This window comes from Motacilla alba, chromosome 2, assembly GCF_015832195.1.
Source record: "Motacilla alba alba isolate MOTALB_02 chromosome 2, Motacilla_alba_V1.0_pri, whole genome shotgun sequence".
In the NCBI taxonomy this organism is placed as follows: Eukaryota; Metazoa; Chordata; class Aves; order Passeriformes; family Motacillidae; genus Motacilla; species Motacilla alba.
The window spans coordinates 35175715-35193051 of record NC_052017.1 but is presented as its reverse complement, the minus strand read 5'-3'; the positions used below and the strand labels follow the sequence as shown (position 1 = coordinate 35193051).

The following is a 17337-nucleotide window of genomic DNA, read 5'->3' as shown; positions in this document are numbered from 1 at the left end:
AAGGGCTGGACAAGGGCCACAAAGAGCTGTTGAATGTGAGCATAGGTAAGGCTCACATTCAGTACTCAGAGCTGCCTTTGCCTCAATGACCTGAACTGTGCACTTGGAAGCAAGATTGGAGCAAGTGAAGAGCTACCAGCAGTGGATGAGCATCCAGAGAGGGATTCTTCTGAGAACTTGACCTGGACAAATCTGGCTGGGCTGGGGTTCTGGGCTGTGTCTAAGGGTGCTGAGAAGATCTGGCTGACGCCTTGAGAGCAGCTGCTTTCTGTGCCATCAAGCCTTACCAAATGTTTGCCGTCTTTGATAAAGGCATCAAAGGCATTTTCAGGCATGGGGGATGGTAGTTGATGCCATGCCAACTTTAGTAAGGTGCTAGGCACTGGCTCCTGTACTATTTTTGTATGTGCTTAGGACTCTGTAGTCTGGGTGGGTAAAAAGCTCATTGCATAGCTGGGGTCAGAAAGCTGCAGTTTAATGGGTTGCAGTTTGCCTAGACGACAGAAGCACGTGGGATCCTCTTGTATTTTAACATGTCTTTCAAGGACCTGAAGGAGATGACAGGATCCACCGTTGCCATGTTTGCACATGGCCGCATTCTGAGGTGTGATCAAGCAGCTTCAGGGCTGGGCTGCTGTCCAAAAGGAACTGGGCAGGCTCAAGAACAAGCCAGCAAGAACTTTTGAAATTTAACAAGGACAAACATTCAGCCTCTGGGAAGGGAGGGTACCTTGCAGAGATTCAGACTTGGGACTGCCTGTCTGGGTAGAAGCTCTGTTGCCAAGGCTGCGGGCACGCTAGAAGGCAGCATGACCACAGCCAACAAAGATAACAACAGCATGCCAATAGCCTGGAAAAAGTGACGATCCACAGCTATTTGGCACTCACTAGGGCTCTTGTAGACCACATACTGTGTCCAGGTATGTCATTCCCCTCTCAGAAACCAGTGCCAAGAAAATTGTTGACAAGCTGGGACAAGCTTAGTGGTCAGCCAACAAGGCCAGCGATGCGTCCTACAAGGAGAGGCTGAGGGAGCTGAACTGAGTTGACCTGGAGCTGGTTGGAAGGGACAACAATGGGTCATCTGGTCCAACCTCCCTGCTCAAGCAGGGTCATCCCAGAGCACATGGCCCACAATTGAGTCCAGATGGTTTTTGAATATCTGCAGTGAGGAAGACTCCGCAACCTCTCTGAGCAATCTATTCCAGTGTGTGATCACTTGCACAGCAAAGAAGTTCTTCCTGATATTCAGGTGGAACTTCCTGTGCGACAGCTTCTGTCCATTGCCTCTTGTGCTAGTTCTTGGAATCACAAAGAAGAGCCTGGCTCCATGCTCTTCACACCCACCCTTTAGATATTTAATATACATTAATGAGCTCCCCTCTCAGTTGCCTCTTCTTGAGGCTGAACAGGCCCAGCTCCCTCAGCCTTTTGTTGTGAGAAGGATTTCGCAGACTCTTGACCAACTTTCGAAAACGAAATATTGCAAAACAGAAAATAAAGACTTACAAACACTCTGGAAAGGAGATGTGATCAAATGAAATGCAATTGAAAAAAACCCAGAAAATTGGGACAGTTAGTGACTACAAGAAAATGGTCTGGGAGGAAATGAGGTGCAGTGCAAAGGACCAAAACATGCCAAAACTAACCGCACAGATGCTGCAAAAGCAGGGGAAAAAAATCAAGGAAGAAGACACAACTTTGAGGGGAAGATATGAGAGGCATGGCATGGATACTAAAAGAAAAAAAAATCTTCAGCAAAGTGAAAGCCGTCAAAAGGCATGGGATGCCATGAAGTGCAGGGATGTGGACCAAAGCTTGCTCAATTGATCCCCATTGAAATCGCAAGATTTTGTTTCCTTCCTGAAAGGAAATCTGTCTGCTGGACCTGCTCCAGAAGCTCCATATCTGTCTTGTACTGAGGAGCCCAGAACTGGATACAGCACTCCAGATGTGGCCTCCCTAGGGCTGAGCAGATGGAGAGCATCACCTCCCATGACCTTCTGGCAATGTTTTTCCTGATGCATCCCTCGGCCTTCTTTGCTCCACAGGCACACTGGTTCATCGACAGCTTGCTGTCCCCCGGCACATCCAGGTCTTCCTCAGCAGAGCTTCATTCCTGTCCGTTGGTTCCTAGCCCATACTGATGCATGGGTTTATTCCTCCCCAGGTGCAGCACCCTGCATTTGCCGCTGTTGAATTTGAGATGGTTCTTCTCCTCCCAACTCCCCAGCCTCTCCAGGTCCCTCTGAAAGGCCGCACAATGCTCCCAGTTTGTATCATGAGCGACGATGGGGGGGTACTGGGGAGCTGGGCCGGGGCCGGGGCTGGCAGTGCGTGGGGCACTTCCCACCCTGGCCGGCGGGCGGAGCAATCCGCCTTTGGGCTGTGCCGCTGGAGCGGGCGGGAAGCGCGGCTGCCCGATCCCTGCGCGCCTCGGGCCGGGCGCGGGGCTCTCGCCGCCGCTCGGAGGAAGAGGAAGTGGCCGCGGCCCCGGGCCGGGCTGAGCGGGAGCGGAGCCGCCGCCCCGGGCTGCGCCGCGCAAACTTTGTGCCGGGCGGCGGGGCCGTGTGGCGGCGCGGCGCTGCCCCGGCACCTCCCCGTCGCCGAGCCGAGGGGGGAGCGGCCCCGGAGCGCGGCGGGCGGGCACGGGCGACAGCCGGAGTAGGAGGAGGAAACGCTGTCAGCGGGGCGGGCCGTCTCCGCCCGCCGGGCATCCTTCAGCACCACCGGGCTGCGCTTCGCCCGCTGCCTCCCCCAGGTACTGCCGCGCACCCCACCGGCTCGGCGGGCAAACTTGGTGAGGGGGCGGGAGGGGGTTGCTGCTGGGCAGGGTCTGCGCGCCGGAGCGGGGAAAGCCACTCCGGGGCTCCGACTCGTCCTGGTCCTCTGATTCCCGAAGTTCGGAGCGGGGCGCGGGCTGGCCGGCGTGCCCGGGTTCGGAGGGGCTGCTGGAGCCCGGCGCGGGGGGCACTGCCTCCCGCCCGCTCCTCGGCCGGGTTCTGGGCTGTGCGGCTGCTCCAGAGGGTCCGCTCGCTGCGCTCCTGCCGAGGGGCCGGAGCGGAGCCCGCAGGGAGGGCGGCGGGGCTGCCGGGCGGTGCCGTCCTGTCAGCCCATGGGTGCGGAGACTGCCGGGCTCTGCCGGGCTGCCCGCGGCCGGGGCGGACCGGAGACATCGCCGGCAATCACTTCTAGCCAGTGGGATGGTTATTTGCGTCCAGCCCCCGCCGCGGTGAGGCAGAGCCGGGAGAGGAAGGAGCTCTGAGGGGAGCTGGGTGGGCGCCCGCCTGCCTGCCCAGCCCGGCGCCGCTCCTCACATGCCGGGCACCTGGAGGCGGCGGTGCCGTGCCATCGTGTGGCTGGCTGGGGTCTGGGATTTTACAGTCGCTGTTTTCCAGTTTTATTGCCTTTTCAAGTTCTTGATGTTGTTTCAGCACGGTTTTCTTACAATATAAAGAGGCAGTGTGATCATGGTTGAGCATTTTTACGTCTGAGTGTGAAATACATCTCTCTTCTCTCTGGTTTGTCTGAATTCTTGTCAAAACAGCCTCTTCTTACAGCCTGTGTATTTCTGGAAAAGGGGAATTCAGTTGAATGGACTTTGCAGTTCTTCTTTGATACTTTAGGCTTAGTCAAATAATTAATGGGAGACATTTGTTCTCCATTACGCCTGAGCGTGCTTCCCTCCAGAGCGCTCCGTGCTCGGAGCAGAGAACGAGCTGAACCAGAGGCTGCTGTGTGGCAGGACAGGGAGCGGTGCTGGAGTCTTGGTAGGGGTGGCTGTTGTGCTAAAGAGGATGCTGTATTTAAAATAATAAAAATATAGCTATATCTGAAAGAATGTTCTATAATGTCTTCAGCCAAAGTTTGGAAGCTGTGGTCTGATTGTATACTGCTTCTGTTTTTATTCCCTTTATTAAAATGTATTTATTTATTTATTTAGTGGGAGAATAACCTTATCAAGATTTAGCTGGCCTCTAGCTTACAAGGGGAGATCTTTTTAAACATCTGCTTTTATGTTTTATTTTTAATAAATCCAATCCATTTCAGGTCCTGGTATTGAATAACAAGTTAGTGGCAATAATCCTCTTTTTCACAATGGTAGTGGTCACATATGTGTATTTAATTTCTGTTTTTTCTAGGGAAAAAGAAAAGTCTCAGATTGAAGGGTTATTTTAGGAATCTAGCTTAACCTCGTGTAAGTTACATTAGACAAGGGGCTTTCCACCTCTTGAATGTTGGCATTCCCCGGTCTGAGAATGAAGCATGAAATGAGTATATACAGCTGTGATTAAATACCCTAGGGGAGTTCTGAGCTGTAGTACTGGCAAACACAAATACCATATTGGGTATGATGAACTGGCCTCAGACTCTGTGGTGGAAAAACTGGGGTCACAGACTTGTGAAGAATAAAAATCAAAGTTGATGAAGTCTCTATTTGAAGTAAGTAAAAAATATTCACATAACCACTATTGCATCCCTAACTTCATGTGAGATCCCAGAGCTTCACACCTTGCACTAGTGATCTACTTTAGTTTTTGCCTTCATCGAGTGGCTGGCGTTCTACTCCCAGGCAAACTAGCAAAAGGCAGTAAACATAGGACTGTCAAGCCTGTAGTTTTGTGTTTTACCATGGTTTTACTCACTGTCATTAAGCAGCTGTGCATACATTGCAATATGCATCTCTTTCTCATGCTTGTTCTCTGTGAGTTCCGAGTGGTGTGGGGTTAACTTTAAAAGAAAGTTGGATTAATATCTACCATTCCTGTGCATGCTTTTATCAGGTTAATTCAGTCTTTATTTTTTAATCTGCTGTGATTTCTCTTTATGTTCTTGATAGTAGTACTCTTTCTTAGCATCCTGGTAGTCTCCTGTTGTCGCATGGAGGCAACTTGCTTGAACATTTGCACATGGTATTTTGGCAGAAATTTTACCTGTGCATTGTTCAGTGACATTAACACTTTGTTATCTTGACCAGAAATACACTGCCTAAAAGTATTTTGTAGTAAGATGCGGTATTATCTGAATCTTTTGCTTTGCTGAAAGATGGCGTCGTGGTATCACCAGGTATTAAGTATTTTGGATGAATGTTACAGGGTGATGTGGGTGGCGTGGGAAGCAGAGGTCTCCCACCAGCCTGCTGTTCCTCACATTGCTCCCCACCGCTAGTGCAAAGCTTGCCTTATTACTTCACCACTTCTCTCTGATCCTGCTTGCTCCTCTTCCTCCCACCCTGTTGCTCACGTGCCCACACACACCCACACATCCCAGCTCTGTTTCCCTAGAGGAGCTTAAGTGTGGCTGGTGGCAGGGAGCCCACAGAGGTGGCCTGGTGACTTGCAGGCCCAGGGACAGCACAGGGCAAAGTAAGCGTGTTATGCAGGGCAGCAGAGTAGAGCCCAAGTTGGTGATGTGAACGCTGCAATGAGAACAATAGCACCTAATAAGAGTTTGTTGAAATCATGTTATCATGCTGGCGTGCTATTTGACATGCTGCATGCTAGTGCTGTGCTTTCTTTGTAACTTGTGTTTACAAGACCTGTCAGGGTAGTCTGTCCTAACTTTACTGAATCCATATCATAGTTATCCATGTATTACTTTGCTTTCTTCCTGAAGCTTAGAAACTCTGGAAGCTAGACTAGCAATTGTCTTAATTGGCCAAATTATGTTTTTCTCTGGTTTTTTGTGTAATCAGTATATTTTCTTGTCTCCCTGGGAGACAGTACCAAATCCGATGAAATAGTTTGGTTTTTAATTCTAGCAATTGGGGCTGCAATTCATCATGACAGGTCTTCCAGAGTTCTTGGTATGAATCCAGATTAGTCCTGATTTGTGTTCTGCTTCTGTTGAGTTGTGGTATCTTTGGCTTCTACAGCTTGCCTTGGCTTCTGGCACATTTCATTTTATGCTGGTGTTTCTTGATCCGAGACTGTTCCTCTGCTGAACTTTGTTCCTGTCTCTTAAGCTCTCTGCTTATTCTACATTTCCTTCTTTATTAGGTAATTCATCTCACTGTGTCTGGAAACCTTCTTATGAATTCTCTTGTCACTCCTTGGGTTCCAAGTTCTGCAGATACTCATATTGTAGTTTAAACATGTTCCAGACCTCCCCTGTACATCCTCCAGTTGCTCATTCCTGTTCATCTTACTAATGAATTCCTCAGTTTTTGAGATTTGCTTTTTGAAATAGAAAACCTTTATTGCAGATTTACTTGGGTTGCTCTGCAGTTTAATTTAAATCAAATCAATCATAAAGGATAAATCTGGGATTATTCTTTCACCAACCTTCCTAGAAGCTGAGATTTAGTTGTCAGCCTCAAGTTTAAAATCCTGACAGCACTGGTCAAATTCATAGGTGTGTGGTGAAAAAAAAAATTAATCAGCTGTAACATCTGACAATTGATGGGACTGATTTATGGTAATTGCTCCTTGTGTCTGTAAGTTTTTCAGAATTTTTCAAATTGTTGGGTAAACATTAGTTACTTAAGCACAGATCCCTCCACACAAATAAAAATAATTACAATATTTATTGAATATATGCTTACATATCTTCCTGCATGGTAATACTATTGAAAAAAAAAAGACTAAGTGGGTATCTCTTAGTAAGGAGTTTCCCTCTTAGGTGGTGTAATCTCAAAAAAAACCCCTGTGCAGTGGTAAGAAAACCTGTGCAGGGTGGGAAAAATGAGGAGAAGTCGGGAGCATGGCTCTTTTCTGGGAACTGACAAAGGATCATCCTGGCATCCTATTCTGCTTTCTTTGTTTACCTGTACACCCAGTTTGCCAGGTCTGGTGTTTTTAATTCTCTGCTTTGGTTATGCTGGTTTTTTTGCCTTGTTATTCTTCCTCTGCTTCATTGCTTTAACTATGCTAGGAAAGGGACTCAACTATAATTTGCAAGTATTCTCAGGGTTTGTTTGGAGCTGAGTGGGGGACTAAACACTCTGGTGTTTTGTAGACTGAGAAGGATGCAAGAATTAAGTGACCACATGCCAGCAAGTGAACTGAGCATGAAGTGCTTATTATTTTGAAAATGGAAAGGTCAGGATTGCAGGAGTGAGGGTTTAAGAAAATAAGCATGTCTCATTACTGCACAACAAATGTGAAGTCCTGCAATTATTTGTAAATGCCTTCCAGCATCCCTGTGAGGTACCTAAATATTACCCATGGAAGGAAGAATGAAGATGAAAGGTCTTAACCAAAATCAAGAGAGAAAACCTGTTAATACATTGCAGTTATCTTGTTTTCCAGCTGCTGCATTCATCAGTAAGAATACTATATTCTATATTTTGTGAAAAGAACGTTAGCAGTAACCTAGGATATGTATTTTAAAAAATAAGTTAATTCATTATAAAGCTTGCAAAATACGTTCACTAGTCCCGGTCCATAAATGCTTTAAATATGTTAATGCAAACAAGCTTGCTCTCACTAATTTTGCTTAAAAACAAGCTGACAAGCTTTAATTTTCTATATAGCATGTTTTCCTTGGATGCCATTGTAAGTACTGAAATTACCTTGTTCCTATTTCAGCTGGTAGTGTATTTCACTCACACATTTGCTAGAATATTCAGTGTAATGCTGTATACTTAGCCGTTGACTCTAAGATTATAAGTATTTAAAATTATTGTTTTGGAATTATTTTCAAGTCATCCCTCTAAGTAGTCATTGACATTATCCATTGATTAGTTGAAATAAACTATTTAGCCAATATGTACTTAGTTGGTAAGCATCCCTTAAATTACTTATTCTGGTAATCTATTCAAGCTTCCATTAGCCATGTGGTTCTGTTACATTTCAGTGTAATTTTCATTATTATTCCTTGGAGATAAATTGTTAGGGAGTTTCATGAAAGGATGGATCAATAAATCAGAAGATTAGCCTCATTTATTCCCCAGTATACCCCCCAAAAGAAAATCAGATAGAAGGCAACGGTTTTTCTGTTCTTCCTTTTTTCTTTGTGCTCTTTTCCTTCTGAAAAGAAATCCTGAGGCCCGAATCACTTTTAACAAGAAAATAAGTTGTTAGCTATATGGTATTATTTTATCTTTTTTTTTTTTTTTCTGATTCTGAATTTGTTGTATTTCATCTATTTTGAACACACACTAGTGCCCAAGAAAGCAAATTCGAGTTGCAAGAGGGTATTATAGCAAAGCTGAGGTTCAGAGGTCATCAGCTGAGAACTTGACACATCTCTAAAAGAGCTGTAAAAATTCCTATGATACATTCAAGATACACTCATCTTCATGGATCACAGAGGTGATTAAATGTGGAAATACTGCTGGCTTTTTTTTTTTTTTCTCTTGCTGACTACAATTTTTTGTAATTTTTTGGGTTTTTTTTTCATGGCAAAGGATGGTACTGGTTTCAATAAATCTTATATTGAGGAGCATTCAGGGGTAGGTCATTTGACATGCTGGGATGGGTTTCACCAGGTACAGGTACAGCACCTGTACCTCCAGATGCTCCCTAGAGCTCCTCTGCTACTAAAATAGACAATGTCGGACAGTCCTGGGGAGGAGGAGGTGGCAGCAAGAGGTTTATTCTGCAGCTTGTGAGTTGGGAGTTTGTTTGGGTTGTATGAATCCTGGGTTAAATTTTGCATTGTTTGCAGAAGCAAGCTGCTCCTTTCCTAACCAGTGGAGACCTTTGCTGGCCTTCGCAAGAGAAAGTAAGCAATTAATTGACTAGGCTTTGTTGTTGTTCTGCAGCTCAGCATGCCTTGTATTCTTGATGCTTTGTGGAGTTAAAGTGAAGATGCAGACGAAAAAAACCCAATCTGTTGTGAGATTTGGGTTTCAGTTCTAGTTTTATCATCATGTGGCTGAACACATGAACAGTTTGAGATCAACAAGACCGTAGAGCACGTGTAAGATTAATTTGCAATCTAAGTGAGTTTGTGGACAGAATTAGTTTTTCTGGCATATGTAATTTTAAAAGCCCATAGCTAAAACATAATTTTAGGGGTTAATGTTCTTCATTAAATGTTACTTTTCCAAGGTTTTTTTTCCTAAGTATAGAACTTCAGAGTTGATAATTAATTTCTGCATTAATGAAAAAGAAAATGTCTTAGAACCTACTGCAGAGCAAAAAGAATTTGAAAATTTGGCAGCATCTTTGAAGGATTGTTTTTCAATTTGCTAAAATGTGAATAATAGTGATAATATTTTGGTTTAATATGAATAAATGTGGAATTCACATGCAGGTATAGAAAGCCAGGATAAATCTATGTAGTACAGTAACCTTTAGCATGTCTTATAGCAAACTAATACCCCAGAACATGTGCATTGAAGTGAGTTTGGATTACTTTGAATGCATCAGTGATGAACATTTCTTACAGCACTCTTTGATAAATGCAACGTAGAAAATTAAGGTGAATAATGTCCTTTTGACAAGTATATTTGTAAGTGAAAAGCAAGGAGATACTTTCAGATGATGATGGGAAGACTGAACAGCACTGACTTTGCTGTGAATGAAAGGAAGAAGGTAATAACTGATGTTAAAAGCCTTTGAAAGGTTCTAAAGCAAGCTGTCCCAGAAGGACATTTGTGGGATAACTTTGAGCAGAATTTGGTGATTGAGTGATGACTTGTCATACACACATCATCAGTATATTTGAGAAAACTTTTAAGAATTCCTACCTCTGTGGAATTAGTTTCATATTTGGACTCCTCTGTTAAAATAGGAACTTTATTTTTTAAGATTTGTTTTCTACTGCTGTAGCACTTGTGTTCTAATAACTGTGGAAAAGATTGTGATGTTGTGAAACGTAATTTTTCTTCCCTGATCCCTCATTTTTTTCAAGTGAAAGCAACTTTTTCCATATGCCTGCTTTAAGTAACACAACTGCCTATACTTAGCAAAATGTGAGGAAGCCTTTATCCTCAAGAATACTGTTTGAAGTTTTAGCTAAACAGCAGACAGGTGAAAATCAGTCTTCTAGGAAGCAGTCACTCAGGGAATTAATAACAAAAAAAAGTGTGTTTTCAGTCCACTCCCAAGTGGGCAGGTAGCTCATGCTGAATGACTTGTGGGTTGTCTCTGTTCACAGAGGTCATTGCTCACATGGATAGTCAGGGTGGAAGAGTTTTTCTCCAAAGGGCTGAGAAAATGTTTGCTGGAGGGCACAGGAGAGTGTCTGTGGCTGCTGCTGGAAGCGTAGGCTTTTATTTTTTTAGTACTTTCACCCCCAGTTTGGGAAAGAATGCAAAACACTCTGCGATGTGAAATGCAGAGTCCCCAAGGCCTCTTTCTGCAGCCATCACTGTCTAAGAGTCCTGTGGATTTCAGACTATGTGTACAACTAAAGGTTGCAGGCATTTCAGTGGAATGACCTCTGAAATGGAATTTTTTTCCTTACAAAATGCTGTGTACTTATGATGTGTAAGAATTACTGGGCAATCGCTGAAACAAGAAATTTGGTGCACTTGCTAACACGTACTGCTTTCTTAATTCATCCTTAGCACAAATATGCTGCTAGATGTGTTCCATTATAGCTCATGGAAAAATACCTAGTGTCTCGGTAAGCTCATTAATATGCAACACATGTTTATGTATTAAAATAAATAACATTTTAGACTGAAGCAAGTAATATTGCACAGGCAAAAGAAGAAACTGCTGTATATATGAAAGAATAATCCCTTAATGGTAATAGTTCTCATAACCAAAAAAAAAAAAAAGGTGGAAAGTATCACTTTGAGATAAAAAGATCGTGAGGATTTTTAACCCAAATTCCAAATTCTAAAAAAATTGAGTCTGCAAACCTTGATTTCATTGACAGAAATTGTTAAGGTAATTTTTGCCTTTCCTTCAAAATAATCAGGGAAGGTTGTTTTCTGCTGGATGAATCCACCAAATATTGAGACTTCAGGAATACAAATGTCACATTATCCTTTTCTCTCAATGCCAGAAGTCTTTGTAGTAAATGTTTTTTTTTTCTGCTTCCAGCTTCTGTGTGGTGAAATATTTACTGTGTTACTTTTTTCAAGTTCGATGTGTTGTTCAGTCCTATTTTGATCTATTTATTAGGGACTTTGCAGGAAGATGTACGTGTGCATTTATGGACTTTACGCATGATAAGAAGGTGGGTTGGTATTGCTGAGCCCAGAAAAACTTCCAGCTCTTTCTTCCAGGGGTGCTGGAGAATGGGGTGAAGCTATTACTGAGCAGTAGAAGCACAAAGAAATAGAGAAAAGTTAAGAGATGAGTTGGAAACTTCTCAGTTAGTTGTGTTGGATATAAATAAGGAGAAACAGGTTCTTTGTCTGCTAGGAAGTTGACAGTTAACTGTGGATGTGATGATTCAGCTGTGAATGATGATTTTAGGTGCAGTAGGTGTATTATTTGCACTAGAGACAGGGAAGCATGTATGTTATTTTCATAAGCCTGGTTAAGATCACATTTTGAGCATATGGCCACCTGTGTTCATGTAGAGAAATGAGAACAGTGATGCAAATGAGAATGAGTGGGGTGATGAAGGGACCACAGATCCTGTCTAGGAAATGTCAGAAAAGGGCTTGGATGCATTTATCATAGCAAAATGCAGCAAGGGATTCAGGAACTATTAGTAAGAATGATTTTGCAAGGAAGTATGAAGAAGGAACAAAATTTATAAAAGTTAAACCACAGTATGAATAAAAATTTAGGTAATTTTCTGCAAGTGGTTTCCAAATACATTGGGGCTGTATATTTGCCTAACTTTCTAAGCTCTTGGGGGATGGAGCTGTGGCATAAGCTTATGAGCAGCTCTTTGGAGACGGTGAACCTGAGCAAGGTTTTCATTCTCTGCTTTAGGTTTATAAATTGTCAAGGTAAAGGCAGCTCTGATGTGTGACTGAACTTTCTCAGGTGCTCACTGCTGTGTGTCAGAGCTTGCAGGGAGGCTGTGACACTGACCTTCCTGGTGCTCCATGAAATGTGTTCACACTAAATGGATCCCTTGCCTTTGAGCCTCTGGGGAGGCCTTTGGGAGCCACTCTTTGTTACTGGGTGTTTATTCTGCATTTCCCACCCTGTTTTCAGAGTGTGACTTTCTCCATGTAGGTGGAGGCAGGATGTTGGGTGGGTTGTGATGAAAAACCTCAGGTGCCTACCTGATGTGTCTTCATACTTTTGGTTTTTGTACTTGCTGCTGGTTGAAATAATTTGCCTGAGCCCCACCAGTGCTGTTGAGAGGAATTAGAGGGTTTGGATCCCCTGGATATTTTCACCAAGTAATTCTTCCATTCTTTCATACTCAGATGAGCTATAGTGTGCAGGATATTGAGAAGCATTTAATGTGTAGCAGGAATGGTTGTCAGGAATAATCCTTTAAAATGTGGGCTGGCAGCTTATTAAAGAGAACTAGATTTATCTAATGCAGTTCTGTGGCCAGGTGCCTCTTGTGTTTTGAAGACAGATTTGTAAAGTGCCATTATTTCCTAAAAAAATGAGGTGAGATGAAGTGAGTTTGGTTTGTAAATGCAGGTAGTTCTCTGCAGAGAAAACTTGCTTTTTGCATTGAATAACAAGGCTAGATATTAATTTGAATATTACAGAGATCTGTGTAAAAGTTAATACTAGGTGCTCTCTTAGTGACTGCGTATATAGAAATTGTTACTAGGTTGACAGCCTTAATATTAGCAAGTTATTTTGTATTTTCAGCTACTTTTTATAATGGAATGTGTGTCTTCCAGAATGTACCACTGAATACATTTGAAAGTTGCAAAATACACAAAATACGTTAAACTGTCAATTTTCCAATAAAATAACAGTATGCCTGAGGTAGATATGAGTAGTATATACTTCAGTTACTATCTGAGCATTTATTTAATTACATTATTTTATGTAGTTTCTAGGCAGCTTGTGTTTAAAAATTGAAATTCACCCTAATGTACTAGTGTGGGGTATGAAACTGGAAATTAAAAACTCTAAGTTAATAATGTTTATGCATTTTCCCTTTTCCCTATCTCTTTGTATCAGGAACTGCTGAAATGGGTTGTGGATTGAACAAATTAGAGAAGCATGATGAAAAACGACCTGGTAATATCTATTCAACTTTGAAGAGGCCCCAGGTAGAAACCAAAATAGATGTTTGCTATGAATATCGATTCTTGGACTTCACAACACTAAATGATAGTAAGTACATAATATTTTTCTTTAGATTTTTTTTTCTATTAAAATAAGTGTGTTGATTGGTCCATAATGGTTTTTGAATAGTAATTTTGAAATTGCCTTCAATTTCTTTAAGTAAATGCCTTTTCTTCAGTAATAATGCTTCCATGCAGAGATCTGAGTGAGATTTTTGTGTTAATTTTTAGCCCTGCAGTTAGTTACTGGTTATCAGATTATAGGTTCTTTTACCCTTCCCCCATTATTTGTTTTGTTTTCTTTGATTTTTTTTTTGTTTGTGTTTTTACTCTGATGTGGACATTTGTTTCCTTAATTTGCATTTTATCAAATTTTCATATGGTAAAGCAATTCAGGTCTGCAAGGCTATATACTTTATTGCTCATTTTCCTTGTTCCCCTTGTGCCCTCTGGGCTCTGTGAGAGGTATTTTGAGAGGCTGACAAAACTGTCTTCAGTTTTGATAGCTTGCTATAAATAACTCTTACGCGGTTATAGATACTTACAGGTGCACCCATGTAGGTGGAAACAGGATAGTGGGAGACACTAAAGACCTAAAACATCAAAGAGGTGAAGATTCAATCTCATGCAGTTTTTGCCTTTCAGATTTACCAAGTCTGAAATAGTCTTGTTTTAGTTCTTGTGACAATCCATAGATATTCTGTTTTTTTCCTTGCGGATTGACGTCAGGCATCTCTGGCAGTATTGCTCACACCATTGCCTGTGCCCTCTTTCACTTCAGAATTAGCCTGTTCTACAAGCAATTACTCCTCACACCATTTGGAAATCTGAAGCTTGAGCAGAAGGCTGGGACCTGCTTTTTGCTAAATATAAAACAACACAGTACCAAAATCTGCTAAAGCTGGCTGGCAGGATGCCAGGTAGAGCCTCTGTGCCCTGCAGTGTGCTGCAACTTTTCTTGTTTTGCAAGTCAGGTCAAAGGAGAAGCTGGAGCCATGAGTGTCTCATGGTGTGAGACAAAGAGCTGCGGGTGTGTCACTTGATGAGATACCTCATGCAGCTCAGCATGTCAGCCCAGAGTAGTGGGAATTGGTTGGGTCTTAAAACCTGCTGCAAGCAAACTTGAGTTTGAAAAAGGTGGAGGTTTAGCACAGGTGATTGGACAGGACTGTGCTCTGGTAGGCAGTTGTGCGAGTTGAGAAATTTTGTCTTTGCAAACTTTTGAGTGCCTGTCTTCTGTATTTGTGTTCTCTTATGTTTTTTGATACACTAATTGGGATGCGCTGCTGCACTGCTGTTATTGAGAGCACCAAGCAAATGGTAGAGGAATTTTTTTCATGTTTATGTATTGCAGTTGTTTCGACATTTATCTGTTTTTATTTCAAAGTGAACTGTTTATGTCCTTTGATAGTTTGACAGCTTTTACTGAGATGTATTGCAAGCTGTGTCATTAGTGAAAATGAATTAATATTGAGGACACACTTCTCTGGGCTTTTCTGGAATGTTCATCACTGTTCTGTCTGAATGTCTCTCAAGCTATAGCATGTGCATTATCCTGTTCTCTCATGAGGTCTCATCTTTGACACTGTGGAGGAAGAATCTGTACTTGTGGCAGCAATGTGGCTTGCCTCAGGCACAGAGGATGTCTGGTAACAAGAGAAAAAGTTAAACCCAGGCTTTCTAAGTCTGATTAAGTGCATAGGTTTGTTGTAAAGCATACTTGTGTATGTTTTTCTTACTCATCATAGATTGTTATGATATGATTTTAGGAGACATGGCTTTCAGGAGACTGCTTGTAGAAGCACTTCTATCAGATTCTTGGGCTTGCCAACTAGCATAAGCTCTCCAGCTCCGCTGCGTTCTGCTTTGGCATGTTGTATCCCCATCACTCCAGTCTCTGAAGATGTCAGCGGATAGGCAGATGTGGGGGGGATAGTGTTGTTCCTGCTCTTTTTCCTTAGTTATCACCTGTGACTATGTGCTCTCAGGATTGGCAGTTCCCTCCCTGTTCCAGTCGTTGGCTGTGTGAAGGCTCGTGCTGCACTATGTAGTGTTATGACATTCCAGACTCTTTGCATCATGACTGGTTCATTTATGTTTTTGCTGAAAAATAACCTCTGCAGATAAACAGAGTTAACAATGAGTGTTTCACCTATATCTGTGTGGATTTGGAGGCTTCTAAGAATGAAATGCTCTTAGAGGTGTAAAAAAACTATTTGGATTGTGAAGTCTGTCTTCTGTGAATCTACTTTAGCCCCTCCAGTGTGTGTGTATATCATGACATCATTTTTTCCATAGGTTTTCTCCTTCATTGGGTTTTTAGAATAAGCCATGTTAAATTATTAGTGGCTACAGAGTATTTTATTGTATTGTTATGCTAGGCCTTATTTACAAAGCTAGTGAGCCTGGTAGTGCAGACAGGTACTCATTTTTCTCTGTAGCTTTTCTATAGTAATGATTGCTCAGATAACTATATCTCTCACAAGTCTTTAGTCTTAATGGTGAGAAGGATGTGATTATCTGCATGTTGCATGTGGGAGCTAATTCACAGGTTACTGCCAGAAGTTTTCCAAGTTCTTGTCATTTCTTCCTGTGTTCCAAAAGCAGCTGTTGTTGACTTGAGACATAAAGGTGGGTACTGGTCATATTTGCAGTTTAGAACTGCATGTATTTGCAAATTTGATACCCACATAATGAGAGATCAGTTCCAGAACATGGCATATGTTTAAAGTGCACATTGGCTGGCTGCTTCTTTTTTTTTCTGTAAGTTTCTGCAGGTGTGTGTGGGGAAATCCTCCCCTCTCTTGCCTCCTATCAGCTCTGTGAATTGATTTAAATTGTATATCTGGCAGGTTATGCAGGTTTTTTGTTTGGTTATCCTCTGCTGCATTGGTGTCTTGTGGAAGGGTCTGAAGAATGCTGGAGTTGGTTGAAGTGAAGGGAGCATATTGCCAGGAAGAGAAATAGAACCTTCTTTAAATCCGCTCAGCTCACACTATTATGAACTCACAGAATCACTGAGTGAGTTGGAAGGGACAGTAATGTCCCTTCTGGTCCAACCTCCCTGCTCAAGCAGGGTCATCCCAGAGCACATGGCCCACAATTGAGTCCAGATGGTTTTTGAATATCTGCAGTGAGGAAGACTTCACAACCTCTCTGAGCAATCTATTCCAGTGTGTGATCACTTGCACAGCAAAGAAGTTCTTCCTGATATTCAGGTGGAACTTCCTGTGCGACAGCTTCTGTCCATTGCCTCTTGTGCTAGTTCTTGGAATCACAAAGAAGAGCCTGGCTCCATGCTCTTCATACCCACCCTTTAGATATTTTATACATATTAATGAGCTCCCCTCTCAGTTGCCTCTTCTTGAGGCTGAACAGGCCCAGCTCCCTCAGCCTTTTGTTGTAAGAAAGATTGCCCAGACCCTTGACCAGCTTTGTGGCTGTCTGCTGGACCTGCTCCAGAAGTTCCATGTATGTTTTGTACTGCGGAGCCCAGAACTGGATGCAGCTCTCCAGATTTGGCCTCCCCAGGGCTGAGCAGAGGGGCAGCATTACCTCCCTTGACCTTCTGGCAATGCTCATTCCCTTTGCATCACTCTCTTGAAAACAGAGATAAAACTGTCCTGACAATCATTTTTCTGGAACGTTAGCTAGAAATTTAACTGTGTTTGCTGGCTGTCTTTGGTTACTGTTTACCTTCTGACATGCACAGCTAAAAGAATGTAAGAAAATATCCTCCTTTATTAAATTTTTTATTATTTTCTGAACTTTTGCCTTGCTTGGTACTGATGCAGACACGTGTCCAGTGGAAAACCATGTTTGATCACTTACTTGAGTGCTGTGTAAATAATGCATAGATGCAAAAGATAGATTTAAGGTTGCAGGTGTGAGCTTCATTTTAATGTTTCCCAGTGTTAGAAACTGATTTACTTGAAAGTGAAGTGTCTATGGAAAGACTATCCAAGCTTTCAAGGAAAGCAGTCTATGAAGAATCAGTTTCCATTGTGTACTACAACACTGATAATCCACATGGTTTTCCAGAATTAAAGTGGTTGGATTTGCCACTGTCCTTTACTTTTTGAAAAAGCACGTAAACTGCTATCAGCAAAGGATTATCTAGTGTAGATTGGCACTTGAGGAGTAAGGGGCACTTTGCTAAGACATTTCAGGCTTGAGGTGTGCATGCTTGTTTTTGAGCTGTTTGCTTTATAAATCTGCTTATGGGCCTGATCTTGTTTCTGTTAAGATGGCCTCTTCCAAGAAATCTGTCTTCT

The 17337-nt window shown here is 42.5% G+C and overlaps 1 protein-coding gene across 4 annotated transcripts in view; it reads left to right on the top strand.

The window, feature by feature from the left end:
• The first annotated feature begins 2398 nt into the window (after window positions 1-2398).
• Window positions 2399-17337, top strand: part of RFTN1 (raftlin, lipid raft linker 1) — a 96352-nt gene continuing 81413 nt past the window's right edge. The window contains exons 1-2 of one of the 4 annotated variants that reach the window (XM_038128553.1): window positions 2399-2761; window positions 12957-13112. In XM_038128553.1, the coding sequence (XP_037984481.1) occupies window positions 12968-13112 (145 nt within the window). In that variant the 5' untranslated portion in view covers window positions 2399-2761; window positions 12957-12967. The other 3 variants (XM_038128554.1, XM_038128552.1, XM_038128551.1) reach the window with 3 other exon arrangements.